Source organism: Sinocyclocheilus grahami, unplaced genomic scaffold (assembly GCF_001515645.1).
Source record: "Sinocyclocheilus grahami isolate Dianchi unplaced genomic scaffold, SAMN03320097.WGS_v1.1 scaffold5.1, whole genome shotgun sequence".
Lineage (NCBI taxonomy): Eukaryota > Metazoa > Chordata > Actinopteri > Cypriniformes > Cyprinidae > Sinocyclocheilus > Sinocyclocheilus grahami.
This window is the reverse complement of record NW_015505184.1, coordinates 449,629-464,604: the sequence shown is the minus strand read 5'-3', so window position 1 is coordinate 464,604 and position 14,976 is coordinate 449,629. Positions and strand designations below refer to the sequence as shown.

At 36.4% G+C, this 14,976-nt stretch overlaps 1 protein-coding gene and 1 pseudogene across 2 annotated transcripts; one reads left to right on the top strand and one right to left on the bottom strand.

Annotated features, from left to right (window-relative positions):
• Positions 1-3,150: 3,150 nt before the first annotated feature.
• On the bottom strand, positions 3,151-5,927 carry LOC107583735 (Ig lambda chain V-I region NIG-64-like; annotated as a pseudogene).
• A 976-nt stretch (positions 5,928-6,903) lies between these two features.
• On the top strand, positions 6,904-12,028 carry LOC107583744 (ADP-ribosylation factor-like protein 16). 2 transcript variants are annotated; one of them, XM_016270054.1, is made up of 5 exons: positions 6,904-7,102; positions 7,181-7,231; positions 7,975-8,091; positions 11,460-11,575; positions 11,677-12,028. In XM_016270054.1, exons 2-5 carry the CDS (start codon positions 7,190-7,192, stop codon positions 11,846-11,848), a joined length of 447 nt encoding a protein of 148 aa, XP_016125540.1. In that variant the 5' UTR covers positions 6,904-7,102; positions 7,181-7,189; the 3' UTR covers positions 11,849-12,028. The 2 variants fall into 2 exon arrangements, with proteins under 2 accessions (XP_016125540.1, XP_016125531.1); XM_016270045.1 differs by having other exon boundaries at positions 6,904-7,231.
• The last annotated feature ends 2,948 nt before the right edge of the window (positions 12,029-14,976 follow it).

Sequence of the window (14,976 nt, the reverse complement as noted above, 5' to 3'; positions counted from 1 at the left end):
TCTGGTCTGTTTGTTGATTATTGGGGAGTTCGAGCTATTGCACGGGCGAAAGAGCTGTGAGCTGACAAAGAGAAACAAATATTATTGTTAACTGATAAGGTTAAACTGACATGCAGGAGACAGTTTATCTGAACACCCGGGCTGGTGAAAAGAGCGATGGATTCTCACAGACTTGGCACACAGAATAGAATGCCATTCCATTCTTTTCTGTGCACAATGACTTTAAAATAGCATCATATGACCCCTTTAAGAGACTGAAGAGAATGAAGAGGGAGGAGCCTCTCAGTGACATCATCAATCATACAGCATCAAGAATCATCACTGAATGACTGACAGACAATTTATTTACATAAACACATTTATTAAAATACTAAGCACATTTATTATAAGTCTTCAAGTATACTGGATTGTCTTTAGTAAGAGGACTTGATGTTGTGTAATATTTTTGCCAGTATTTTTCATTCATTTATTAACTCCTATATTATTAATCATGTATAACCGAAGTTGCCATGATCATTTGTTGTTATGCTCTTGTCTGGTTGGATGAACATCAAGTGAATCGATAAAAAGAGCTCAGAGAAACTGATCATTTACACAGAGCTGATTATGAGAGCAGGTGTTGTGTCAGGACTGAACTTCCTGTCCTGAAGAAAATCTCCACAGATCACTGCATTAATTGAAGACAAACTTCAGCACTGTTTTTAGATCTATTCAGAGGATGCATAAAAATCTCTTTAATCAATAGCATTATTAAATGATCATTTCAAAATAACATCTGTCCTGTGGAATCAGCAAATGAATTTGACTTTCAGTACTAGTTTATAGTGTTCAATAGAATGTTTTATTGATAGTTATTTTATTCATATTTAATTGATTTCTATTTTTTAATCAATTAAATTATATAATTAAAATTGATCAGATATTCTAATTGGAAACATGTTTTGTTTTTAATAGTAGTCTACTGCATAAAAATATAATAAACTGATGCTAAAATAATAAACTAAAATATACTTTCGTGCATACATTGGACACAAAGTAATAAGAAAGGTTTGTTTAACATGCAGTTTATTTGAGTTTATAAAGCACAGTAATGTACAATTAAACATGACATTCATTCAGAAAATGAAGCAGCTAAGGCACTTTATTTTTAATAGCTAATGTTTTCTACTCTATGCAAACAAATTGAAATACTATCACATAAATCAAGAGGAGGTCAAGCAGTTCAGTCGCTGCAGTCAGATTTCTTGATGCTTTTACTGGTGGTTTTTGAGTCAACAGTCACTTCACATGTCAGCTGTGTCTTTGTCCCACTCTGAGCTCTCAATGACTACGTTTACATGGACATCAGTAATCTAATTATTTACCTTATTCTAAATAAGCCAATATTATGATTATGGTGTTTACATGAGTTTCTTTTAGAATATTCCTTTCATGTTCCCGTTTTACATGTTATAGTACATAGTTCGATTAATGGCACACGTTATTACGTCCCCATGTGATGCCATTTTGCACGTGCATACAGACGACGGCGGTGTTGAAGCTCTTTTATTTGCTGTCAAATGGTTGAACACTGCCATGCAGTGCAGACGTACGATAATTATCGTATTTGTACGATAATTTTGACCTCTGTACGATGTACGATCAATAATGAAAAAATCCCATAATGTACGATAATTTCGAAATTTCAGAACGTGTTTTTTCCAAAGTCAACCTCCTCAAAACGAAGCCATGAAATCAGCCATAGAATAATCACAATATTTCTTCCATGTTTTAAATTTAATTGTAAATCCCCTTTGTTTGCCAAAAAAAACAATTTGTTTAATTTTCATTAATTAAAAGATAAATTAAATTAATGTGTTATGCCTTCATTCGATAACCAGAAAAATTAAAATACGCAGCGCAGAATTTCTAAAGAAAAAAAAAACATTTCATAAGGCTATAAATAAAAGTAGTTTTTATGCATTCAAATAATTAGACATATTAAAACACAGAATTTGGCAACAATAAACTTGGTGAAAAAAATAGAACATTTCATAAAACCCTAAACATGTAATTTTTGTTAAACTTTTTAATAGATTTGATGTTGAATTGTATACGTTTCATTATTTAATTAGACGTGCTTTTGATTAATAACATTTAATTTAACCATTTAAAAAGGAGTCCAGAAAAATTAAAATGAAAAAAAAAACAGAATCCCCAAAAAAATTTATTTGGAATAAAAAAAAAAAAAAAGAATTTGGGAACAAATAAAACGTATTTCATAGGGCCCTAGCATAGTTTTAATGTGTTATGCCTTCATTCGATAACCAGAAAAATTAAAATACGCAGCGCAGAATTTCTAAAGAAAAAAAAAACATTTCATAAGGCTATAAATAAAAGTAGTTTTTATGCATTCAAATAATTAGACATATTAAAACACAGAATTTGGCAACAATAAACTTGGTGAAAAAAATAGAACATTTCATAAAACCCTAAACATGTAATTTTTGTTAAACTTTTTAATAGATTTGATGTTGAATTGTATACGTTTCATTATTTAATTAGACGTGCTTTTGATTAATAACATTTAATTTAACCATTTAAAAAGGAGTCCAGAAAAATTAAAATGAAAAAAAAAACAGAATCCCCAAAAAAATTTATTTGGAATAAAAAAAAAAAAAAAGAATTTGGGAACAAATAAAACGTATTTCATAGGGCCCTAGCATAGTTATTTATTTATTGTGGTGATTTGAAGGTTGTGTCAAAAAGTTGTTGCTCTAGTCTAGTAGATTAATCGTATTCTGTACGAGTAGTGTACGATCATTTTCTTCCAAATACGATAATTTTGAGCTTCTGGTACGATACTTGGACATTTCCAATCTGGCAACACTGCTGCCCTGTGTGTATCCTGTCGCAAAATGCGGCGAAAAGTCCTACACGATGAGAAATAATGTGATTAAGGTGTTTACATGTCTATTCTGCACTTCAGTAATGTGACTAAAATAGGAATACTCATGTCTTAATTCGATTTCTGTTTACTTCGATTATGACTTTAGCCGGATTAAGGTAATCAAAAATCTCTGTTTACATGGTAGATTCTTAATCAGAGTATTGTCTTAATCGTATTAAAATCTGAGTATTGTTGTCCATGTAAATGTAATGGTTAAAAAACGGCTCATCTTGAATTTCTTATCAGGCTGCTGTTCAGCAGATCCAGTGAAACGCCTTAAGTAACTTAGTTCCCGTTCACAAGCCAACACACATCAGCAAAAGCCTCAAGACATGTCAGACACACCAGAGTGAGTTTACTGGAGCTCAGCTCTTCTCTGGATGGAAGGAGGATGTTCAGCAGGAGCAGCAGCATCTAAACACAAATCATCATCAACATCTGCAAACAAACCTTCATTTCAGCCAAACATTTGAAATATTAAAGTCTGACTGTACATTTCACACTTTCTACATCTCTAAAATTTCACACATCAACATGTAAACAATTAATCTATAAAGAAGTAAATATCCAGTAAATGTAATTTGAATACACACATCTCAGTGTCTTTGACAAAAAATGTAACTTGCAACATAAAAGTTAAATAGTGCTGTATGTATGTAGTTTTTTGGATTTTTGTTGGATTAAATGTAAATGATTTTTTGTTGGATTAAATGTACATTAATTTATATGGCACTGTGTATATATTTAGGCTATTTTTAATCATCTTTTTGTCTTCACTAGCTCATTTTCAATGGTCCTGCAGTTTAACAAATTTTATGAATCCAAATATTCCATGTAGTTTATCAATTAATTAATAAAAGCTTAATAACAAAAAAATTTGCAAAACAGTTTAAATAGTGTTCTTTTTATTTAAAAAAATCATTCACACATTTAACTGTAAATGAACTACATGATTAACTTAAAAAAATAATGAGTTTATATATCTACAATGAAGTATAGACTATATGTACTACAGTAAAAGAAAATAAAAGAAAAGTGGAAAGATTACTTACCATTCACAATCAGTTTTGTTCTGTGTCATAAAGTCACTCTGAACATGAACACATGGCTCTACTGATGACAGACACTAAAGGAAACATTCCTTCCAAACCCACAGGACTTTCTGTCTTCTGAGAAGCACAAAAGGAGACATTTAGCAAAAGCATAAAGTGACCAGTGACTGTCCAGTTTCAAACAGGGCGAAAAACATGATAAAAGCACTACAAGAGATTAGATCAATTATAAGACAGATTACTAAAGAAGTTGCAGAATATTCTTAGCATCTAAACAATTAATCTATAAAGAAGTAAATATCCAGTAAATGTAATTTTAATACACACATCTCAGTGTCTTTGACAAAAATGTAACTTGCAACATAAAAGTTAAATAGTGCTGTATGTATGTAGTTTGTTGGATTTTTGTTGGATTAAATGTACATGAATTTATATGGCACTGTGTATATATTTAGGTGCTGACACTTTTTATGCTATTTTTAAAAAAATAATGAGTTTATATATCTACAATGAAGTATAGACTATATGTACTACAGTAAAAGAAAAGAAAAGTGGAAAGATTACTTACCATTCACAATCAGTTTTGTTCCGTGTCATAAAGTTACTCTGAACATGAACACATGGCTCTACTGATGACAGACACTAAAGGAAACGTTCCTTCCAAACCAACGGGACTTTCTGTCTTCTGTCCCCAGATTACAGTGCAGTTTAGCTGTTTCTCCTTTACTGACTGATTAATGGACTCTGAGTCACTACAGTCACTCCACTGACACCTGCAGAATAAACACAAGCTTTACATGAGATTGTGTGTCAAAACACTTTTGTGTGTGTGTGTGGTCCAGGCAAACTCTACGTTGTGTTGACAAAATGTCCCCACAATGATAGTAAAACCTGAATTTTTGTACCTTGTGTGACTTTTTTTATGTATGCATGTATTTATTTGTTTATTTATTTTGTTTAGGGGATAGAACATAATGTTTGTGCAGTATATCATGTCTATGGAGAGTCCTCATAAAACATGAAAACCCAACATTATGTGTCTATGTGTGTTGGTAAAGCAGAGTCACAGCTCACTGCATCCACTAGAAGAAATTCTTCATCTGTCTCTGGTGCACATCTTTTCTTTTCCTTTTTTTAGATATGCCAAATATTACCTTAATATAGAATATAGAAAACAAACATCCAAAGTAAATTTATATATATGTATACATCAAAACATTCCTTTTACTGTTAAATTTTACATTAATTTGTCATTTTAAATAAATGAATATTAAACAAATTACATCCATTCCTGCATGCCTCCAAGTGGCCTGTTCATCAGGTTTACATGTGTGTGTATATTGAGTGTGATTTAAGTATATATTCATGAAGTATAAAGCAATCATGGCACAACTGTAAAACTGGCCGTAATGTATATTGAATTTAAGAACATTGTTGTTCAGTGAGCAGTGTGGAGGTTTTTGTCATGCTGTGAATCACTGTGATACGCTCTCACTAACAGAGCTGTCCCATGAGCTGCAATAATACACTGCAGAATCATCCACATCCACATTACTGATGATCAGCTTATAATGAATTATTGACTGAGCATTAGATGTGAAGCGGCTGGAGGAAAAACCATCCCCATATTTGTCAGGGGAGTCGTGAGAATGATAGGATCTCAACACAAACTGAGGAGCTGCATTTGGAATCTGTTTATACCAGCCGACATAATTACCCTCCTCCTTTTCAATATTACAGTCCATAGTCACAGATCTCCCTTTTTGTTCTGTCAGTATAGAGGGTTTCTGTGTAATCACTTTTACACATTTGACACCTGTAAAATTATAATAAATAAAATTAATTTAATCGACCTTGACATCCTTGAGAGAACAAGTTTAAAATTAAAAGCACAGTAACTTACATGACAGAAGAGTGAATAGAGAGCAGTAGAATATTATCAGCATCTTGCCTGTGTGACGACTGAGTTTGAGTTTAGTGAAGAGATGAAGAGAATAAGAGAGAATGAAATACTCATCTATAAGATGAGGAAGAGAAACTCTGAAAGTGGGAGGATCACTAGAATTCAGCCAATCACTTCATCCTCAAACAGCAACTGGTTTAATGTTCTTCAATTTGCATACAACTACAAATGTCATTATCGAGAACTTATCAGATCTTTGATCTGATTCTGAAGGGCAGGATGTAGCTACAAATGAATGAGTATGTATAAAGTATAATGTGCACATTTACTTGGATAACCTGCTACATTTGTCAAAAACATCAGTATACAGATTACTGCATAGAACACTGTACCACAATGCAATGCACTTAACTGCAGTTTTGACCTTCCTGGTTGGCTGTGATACTGCATTAGTCAATCTTCAAGTTATCTTAAACAGATTTGTTTGAAGGTAATAGTCAAAAGCTGTTAGAGCATGTGTGTGTGTGTGTGATGAATGAACCTTAAATAATATTTTTATTTCAAAGAAGATAACAACACTAACTGAATTAAACATGCAATGTGATGGGTTAAGATGAAAACAATGTAGCATACTACAGTTTAAAACGTTTATGCTGTTAAAATGTTTATTTTTTTCATATGCTATTTAAAAAAGTAGGTGAGAGTGTGTACTTTGCAGTATTTAATATAAGCAGCAGGCTGTGCTAGTATTCTGTTCATTTAAACGTGCATTATAATAAGGTCGTGTCACAACGGTGCTACTGGCTCACATACTGTTTTTAACTAAAATAGACGGTATACTCTACAGAATTTGCAAACTAATTGCATGTGGAACAGAGTCGATTCTGCTACAGCTCGCTAGAGGGCGCCAATCACAAAAAAAAAGAATCATTCATGACGCATGGAGACTTTTATTGTGTAAATAGCGTCGTTGCCGTGGCGACAGAGGAAATCTATCCATGTCACGCTTAGAAGTCACTCGTTTAAAAGCAGAAATCTGCGCTCAGGTTAAGTGGTCGTGGCGATGTGCTTATTGCTCGGTGCAACTGGAGTTGTAAAAACGCTTTTACTGAAGCGACTACAGAATATCCTTCACCAGCTGTTTACACTAATGTTAGATAGGCTGCATGCTGTGCTTCCCTAAAGAGTTTCTTAATGTAGTTTCACATTTGCAGTCAGGTACAGTTTGGGCTGCAGGTGATATTAAAACTGTTGCTCTAATGTTAATGAATATGGCTTCTTTATCTGCACTAACAGTTGTGCCAGATGGACGTGGATTTGGGTGAAGCGCCCGTCACGCTGCCCACGGTGAGCCCGAGGTCCCGTTCACTAAATGTTGCTGTGTTAGGAAAACAACGCTTTTTGAAAGATTTCACAAGCAATATAAGATAAACAATATGTTTGCGTGTTAAAATAAATTGGATTGTGCCATCTGCACAATCTGTTGGGAAATCATTGGAACTGAGGATGTCAGTATGATTTTTTTTGTTTAGTTTAATAGTGGATAAACATGGTACCCGAGTTGATATATTAAAGTTATTTTAATAGTACATTGTCATCTTAAATATAAAAATAAATACAAAGTATTAAGCTATTTTCTTTTTATTTAATGAGCATGTTTACTAATACAAGTTCAGAAGTACATCCTCAATGCAGGAACAAAAGGATTTATGTTTGTTTGTAAAAATAAAGATAAAAGATTATTTAAAGATGTCATAAAGATTAATCTTGTGTGTGTGTGTGTTTATGTGGTTTATGAGGACACAAATTTGTATAATAACATGGGTATGACATAGGTATTACAAAGAGAAGGTGATTTATGAGGACATTTTCAGTGTCCCCATAATTCAAAAGGCTTATAAATAATTCAGAATGAGCTTTTTTGAAAATAAAAAAAATGCAGAAAGTTTCCTGTAAGGGGTAGGTTTAGGGGTAGGGTTGGTGTAGGGCAATAGAAAATACGGTTTGTACAGTATAAAAACCATTACACATATGGAGAGTCCCCATAAACCATAAAAACAAACCTTTGTGTGTGTGTGTGTGTGTGTTAGGTCGGCACCAACCTCACAGACCTTATACTCCGGAAGAGGAAGATAACCGTACGAGAGTTGGGAGGCTGTATGGGTCCCATTTGGCCAAAATACTATGTAGATTGCACACCTGTTATAGTGAGTGTCAGAAATTTACACTATTCATCAGTCCATTTTGTGGTTGCTTTACAAGAGAAGCCCACCTGCCATCTGCTTTGACTCTGTAAAAAAAATAAATAAAATAATAATAATAATAATTAATAAATTAAAAAAAATTAAGACCTAAAGTTAAATGTGACAGAAAAATGAAAGTGAAAACATGTTAAAAAAATTATAATATAAATAAATAGTACAGAAGCCAAGATATAAGAGAAATTAGATTTTTGGCCACTACTTAAGTTCCCATACTTCCATATGTCTTTTATTTTATAGTTATATATGCAAATAGAAATAGTAAAGGGTTAGTTCACCCAAAAATGAAAATTAGCCCATAAAGTACTCACCCTCAAGTCATGCTAGGTGTATATGACTTTCTTCTTTCAGACGAATCCAGTCTTCTTTCAGACGAATCCAGTCGGAGTTATATTAAAAATGGTCTTTGATCTTTCAAGCTGTTTAATGCCACTCAGCGGGTGTTGCATGCATCAGTCCAAAAGCAGTTAAATAAAATGCGCCCATCCATTAAAAAAAAGTGTCTCACATGGCTCCGGGGGTGAACAAAGGCCTTCTGTAGCGAATCGATGTGTTTTTGTAAGAAAAAGATCCATATTCAAAACGTAATAATCACTTTAATGTAGCTTGCGCTCACTGTTGTACACTGGAAGCAGTTCCGGGCGGATGGCGTATGGAGGTCAGCTTTGCGCATGCGCCGCTCAGAAGTGATGCACGCGGAAGCGCAGGGGAGAGATCAAAACAAAACAACGGTCACTAATTAGAAGTACAAAACAAGGATTTGTAAAGAAGAATGTCGGAGGATTTCAATATAAGCCAAGAGGAAACTGGTTTTCCTTTGCTAAAGTAAGGAAACATTGCTTCCTTTGCTCCTGGTTAACAAACGTTGGTTTTCACGAGACTCACTGGCGCATGCGCAGCACTGACCTCATAAGTAATTCCCCCGGAACTGCTTCCAGTGTACAACAGTGAGTGCAAGCTACATTAAAGTTTTTTCTTACAAAAACGCATCGATTCGCTACAGAAGGCCTTTGTTCACCCCCCGGAGCCGTGTGAGACACTTTTTTTTTTAATGGATGGGCTCATTTTATTTAACTGCTTTTGGATGGATGCATGAAACACCCGCTGAGTGGCATTAAACAGCTTGAAAGATCAAAGACAATTTTTAATATAACTCTGACTAGATTCGTCTGAAAGAAGAACGTCATATACACCTAGGATGATTTGAGGGTGAGTAATGTATGGACTAATTTTCATTTTTGGGTGAACTAACCCTTTAAACCTAAGTAAGTTTTGCCTTTTTGTCGCCATCTCTGTTTGAAAACCTGCAATTGCAGCTGTGTGCGGAATTATCTTCTTTGCGTGGGTTGTCTGGCGGCACGGCTCCAGCACGGATGAATCTAATGTTTTGAGGAGTATGTGGCAGTCAGTCACCGCATCGGTGTGGATATTGCACTTTGCACTCACAGATTCTAGCTAGGGATGTGCGCGACGACTAATTTGATTGTCGTTTAAACTAAAGTTTTGTATCCGACTAGTCTAAAAGCAAGAAACCCCCAAAAGATGGTAAGAAAAAAAAAACATCTGTGCGTGCGTGTAGCATATATAAGAGCCTATATTTGAAATATATAGTTGCACTTGCCTCACGTTATCATCATTTCATTTTAGGTGGTGGTTAAAAAGAAATGAAAGAAGAGCATACACTCAACGTCGGTCAAAGCATAGCTTATTTATTTAAATCAGCTGGGGAAATGCAGCACAATGGAAAATCAATCAATAGCCTGACAGAATTCTTAATCTTCATATAACGTTAGTCAACATATTAAAACACAAGTCAAAAACAATAGGAAGGTTTATCAAGAAATAGCATTAAAATGGCTTTTAAAAACCATACATCGTGTAGGCTATATTGTCTAAAAACAAAACAATGCAACAATGCCCATTTTGCTTACTCAGACCATGCATTATTTGTTCAGTTTATCAACGTGGTCTGGTGAAAGACGGGACCTGAGGCGATTAACAATAAAATTCCTGCACTTGAAAAAACGTGCTCGGCAGGAACTGAAGTCGCAGGCACGCAGAGATAATGAAAAGCAAGCCGATAGAGTTTCAGAAAGCGGCTGGACATCCCGCACCACCACCGAAGTGGGTCTTCGTTAGAGCAATAGACGGCGCGGACGGGATCACAGCGCCGGCGGGTTGTAGTGAATGACGTGATTGACATTTGCTGGCTTTGGCTAGTCTCTAAGCGAACGCCTACGTGCCTGTATTGAATATGATTACGCATCGCTCCAGTAGAGTTATTGTAAGACAATTTGACATTACACAGTTTACACAAAACTTTTCCGTTTCCTTCTAATTCAAAATAATCCCACACCTTCTGGTCTTTCGCATGGTAATTTTTTAACTCGCCGCAACTGACACGAAGAAAACAGCATGAGAGGTCTGAGGTAAAGGTTTCCGCCCAGATAAACTTTTTTAAATAATGTATTATTTTTCAAAAGTTTTATTTTAACTTGTTATTTAAAATGTTTTAAATGCAATGTTAAAATGATGGTAATTTGAATGATAAAATCATGTTTTTGTTTTTCTTTTCTTTTTTCTGTCGTGTAATCGACTTGTTTTCAGTGTCGACTAGTAGGAGCTGTACCGTTTAGTCGACTAGACCCGCACATCCCTAAGTCTAGCCTACGTCTTGGAATATATGACTCAAATAAGCATTTTCACTGGATATTATATTGTCATCTGAACAAGTAAGTAACAACAAGTCTGCCCAAGAGCACATGAAACAAGAGCACATTTAAAACTGGAATATAATTTAATTTAATTCACGTGTTTCATAAACACATAATCCTTTCTGGATTACAATCCGCCATCAAAATGATACATTTAATTAAGTATTATACATCTTAATAAGAGAAAAGGCTATAAACGGCATGCTCGAATTTCCCACGAAAACCTACCCGTACCACTCAAATTAGAAAACATTATTATAAGATGACCGTTGTGAATCAGGCTAAAGTAAGGCGATAGTTTCAAACACTGGCTGGTTATGTACTTGCTCAAATATTGATTTTGGATCATTTTTAACCAAAAAAAGTTACGGACTGCAGCTTTAAAGAATCGAGTGTGTTTAACATTTCGCAAGTAGTGTACTGTACATCTCAGAGCAATTCAGATGGCAGAAGATAATGGCTATACACGTTGGATCTGAGTCACTCAGTTAGCATCCACCGGATGGGAAGATTGCTTACAGTCCTTGAGAGAGACTGTAGATACATTTACTATGTGATAATGTTTTCATCATGATTGATATGCATTTGTTCTTAATTTAGTTTGTGGTGGACTGTGCCAACATTGTCCAGATTTCGTCGTCTTGCGTCCAGCTGCTGTCTGTTCTCTCTGCGGAGCCACTGCACTCTGCTGCTGTGCTCATACTCTTCAACAAGAGGTCACCTGAGTTCACACTCACTCTCACTTGTTGACAACTGACTAAATCCAGCATGTTAAACATATCACTCCTCACTCCATTTAGTCCATTTCTTTCCTCAGGGATCTTCCATGCACCATTTCTTTTGTGGAGCTGAAGTCGTTGTTCAGGATGGATGAGATCATTAGAACTGCACCTCAGTCGATCACAACACTAGAGATCAGCGCTCGCTCCGGACAGGGCCTTCAGGATGTGCTCAGCTGGCTGTTTTCAAATCACTCTCATGATACGTGATAGATATGGATGCAGAGAACTGCGGGGGTCACAGTAAACAAACATCAGACAAATGTGACGTGAAGATACACTTGTGATTTTCAGTCATCTCATGCGTGAGCTCAACTTGGAGGACTTTTGATGACCATTGTGCTGTTCCAAACATGTATGACTTCCTGTGCTCTGTGGAACCGCTTAATTTGCAAGATCTAGAGATCATTTTTTTTCAAATATTGAACTTTTAACTTGAGTGCAAGAGTTTTAGAACCATGCCTTGCACAAGTTGCAGAAGATGCCAGGCGTGAGCGCAAAGCTCAAAGACGTCCCATCTAGAGCAGAGGTGTTTACTAAGTTTACAAACGGTTTACTAAGAAGGACCAAAAATTTAACTTAAATGAGAGCTCAAAGTAAATGTTGCATTATATTCTAGGTGGTGAACAGCACATTTCAGGGGCCATTTTTATGGTGGGGCCCTTCTCTGACCACACCAGTGGACAAAGGTTTGCTACATTTTGATTGAATTTTGTTGGACTAACATAAGCAAACTATTCAACACCATCAGATAAAGATGCTAGGACAACAGCCAGGCAAGAAGACGACCTCTGGTACCAAGCCCGGTTAGGACAGGACTTCACATTGGTCAAAATGCAGTTTCTGCCCTTCACCCACCAAGAGACTGATTCCTAAGGTTTGGCCTGTGACCACCATGAAAATTCCTTAGGATCTCCGGATGCAGCAGCAGTGGGTGAAACAAAGAGAGATCACACAGATCCATCCAAATCCATTCAAACCTTAAAACTGATGCAAACTACAACAAGCCCATCTTATATATATTCAGAGAAATAAGTATTGCGCAAACTCAGCTGTTAATGGACAAATTAATGCATGCATGACAGTTCAGTCTTTTTCAATCATGTTTGGACAATGCGTAACGTTGCCAAAGGTATTCTGGTTGTGGTTTGGAAGTGAGAAATGCACTGGTAAATCTTTAGTGAAACTTTTCTAACTTTGTGTTTGGAATATGCAAATAAGTTACACAGGAGGAAAGAAGGATGGGCCAGACCGAGTCCCCCCACTCTGATGGAAACAGCCAATCACAGCACAAAATTGCAATCTCCTCCTCATCAGAAATGGGTAAAGGTACCCTTCTAAAAGACATTCCTTGTTCTGAGTCTCAGTCCTGAAAGGGGAGAGACACTAACAGACACAAGAAGTTCTGAGTCTCTGGCCTGCATGGTGGGAGACAATAGCAGATACACCATTCTGAGTCTCAGTCCTGTAAGGGGAGAAAGAAACAGATCACCAATGTTCTGAGTCTCTGGCCTGCGTGGTGGGAGACAATAGCAGATACACCATTCTGAGTCTCAGTCCTGTAAGGGGAGAAAGAAACAGATCACCAGTGTTCTGAGTCTCTGGCCTGCGTGGTGGGAGATACTAACAGAAACACCGTTCTGAGTCTCCCGTACAAAGAGACAATAGCAGATACACCGTTCTGAGATCAACAAAGTTCTCAGTCTCAGTCCTGTAAGAAGAGAGAGACACTAACAGACACAAATCGTTCTGAGCCTGCAGCCCACTACAGGGAAGGCAACAACAGACACACCCATTCTGAGTCTCCTGTCCAGAGAGACAGAAACAGGCATTCCACACCCCGAGTCTCCAGCTTTTGAGACAGCAACAGATTTGATCATGTTCTGAGCCTCCAGTGAGGAACGAGATACTCTACTTTCAGAGTCTTCATCAAGCAAGACAACAACAGATGCAGCACGTCCTGAGTCTCCTTCCTAGAGTGACAAAGTGGATTGACCAAGTTCTGAGTCTCTAACCCAGAGAGGCAGAAGACACACAGACATTTGTAACAAGGTTAAGCTTGTAAACAAGGTGAGCAAACCTTCACTTCAAGGTACTTTCGTCTGCGTGTTCCAGATTAAGGACCTTCTGCACCTACTCCAGGGCCACATCTGCGTGTTCCAGATTTTAGGACCCTTTGGTGCTCCAGGAGATCAGCATCCTACAGTGGTTCGTGTTCAAGGCTGTTGAAATGAATTTCTGCTCTGTTCCCCAATGCAATGTTACCAGCACAACCAGTGGAAAAAGTCACTGCCATTGGACTGCTCACTCGACCACAATGGAAATATCACTTATTCATGGCCTATTGATTAAAGAGTTGGACTTGTAACCCAAAGGTCACGGGTACCAGCAGGGATTGTTGGTGGGGGAGTGAATAACCAGCGCTCTCTCCACCTTCAATACAACGACTGAGCTGAGACCCTTGAGAAAGGCACCGAACCCCCAATTGCTCCCCGGGAGCCGCAGCAAAAATGGCTGCCCACTGCTATGGGTGTGTGTGTGTACTATTCACTGCTGTGTGTTTGTGCACTTGGATGGGTGAAATGCAGAGCACAAATTCTGAATATGGGACACCATCCTTGGCTACGCGTCACGTCACTTTCAATTTCATTTAGTAGTTGTTGATTCCTTTTGTCTATCTTTTGTTAATATAATTTATTTGATTACACTGGTGTCTTCCTTGTGTTGATAACACAGTAAGAGGTTCTACAAGTTAGATATCCCACCAATCTTTCTTATCTGATGTACTCATAACTGCACCTAAAGTGGCACGTGATCCAAAAATCACAACGTGAGTACCCGTCACTACATTATTTCACCTCCCTAGGTTGGCAAAAGCAAATTCACTATACCTATAATTATTTGATATTAAAATTCAAATTGAAAAATAAAAAATAAAAAACAAATATAAATGATAAATAAAATATATTAAAAAGTAAATGTTGAAAAAAAAAACATTTGAAATGAAGATATTCTTCAGTGGCATGTTCCCCACCCACACTCTTATGACTTATAATATGGCATGATGGGCCAAATCAAAGTGTATCAGGGGCCCTGGTTTGGGAATCAACGTGTATAGCCATTATCTTCAGCCATCTGAATTGCTGAGATGTACAGTACAATTACTCAATTTCCATTCTTCAATTTGTGTTATGTCATAGTTTTCTAAAATGTGGAAAATATAATAAATTATGAGTATGTGTGTCCAAATATTTGACTAGTACTGTATACCATATATTTAAGAAAAGGCAAGCCAGAGGTGGAGAGCATGAACCATAAACAAAGACAAACCAGACGTG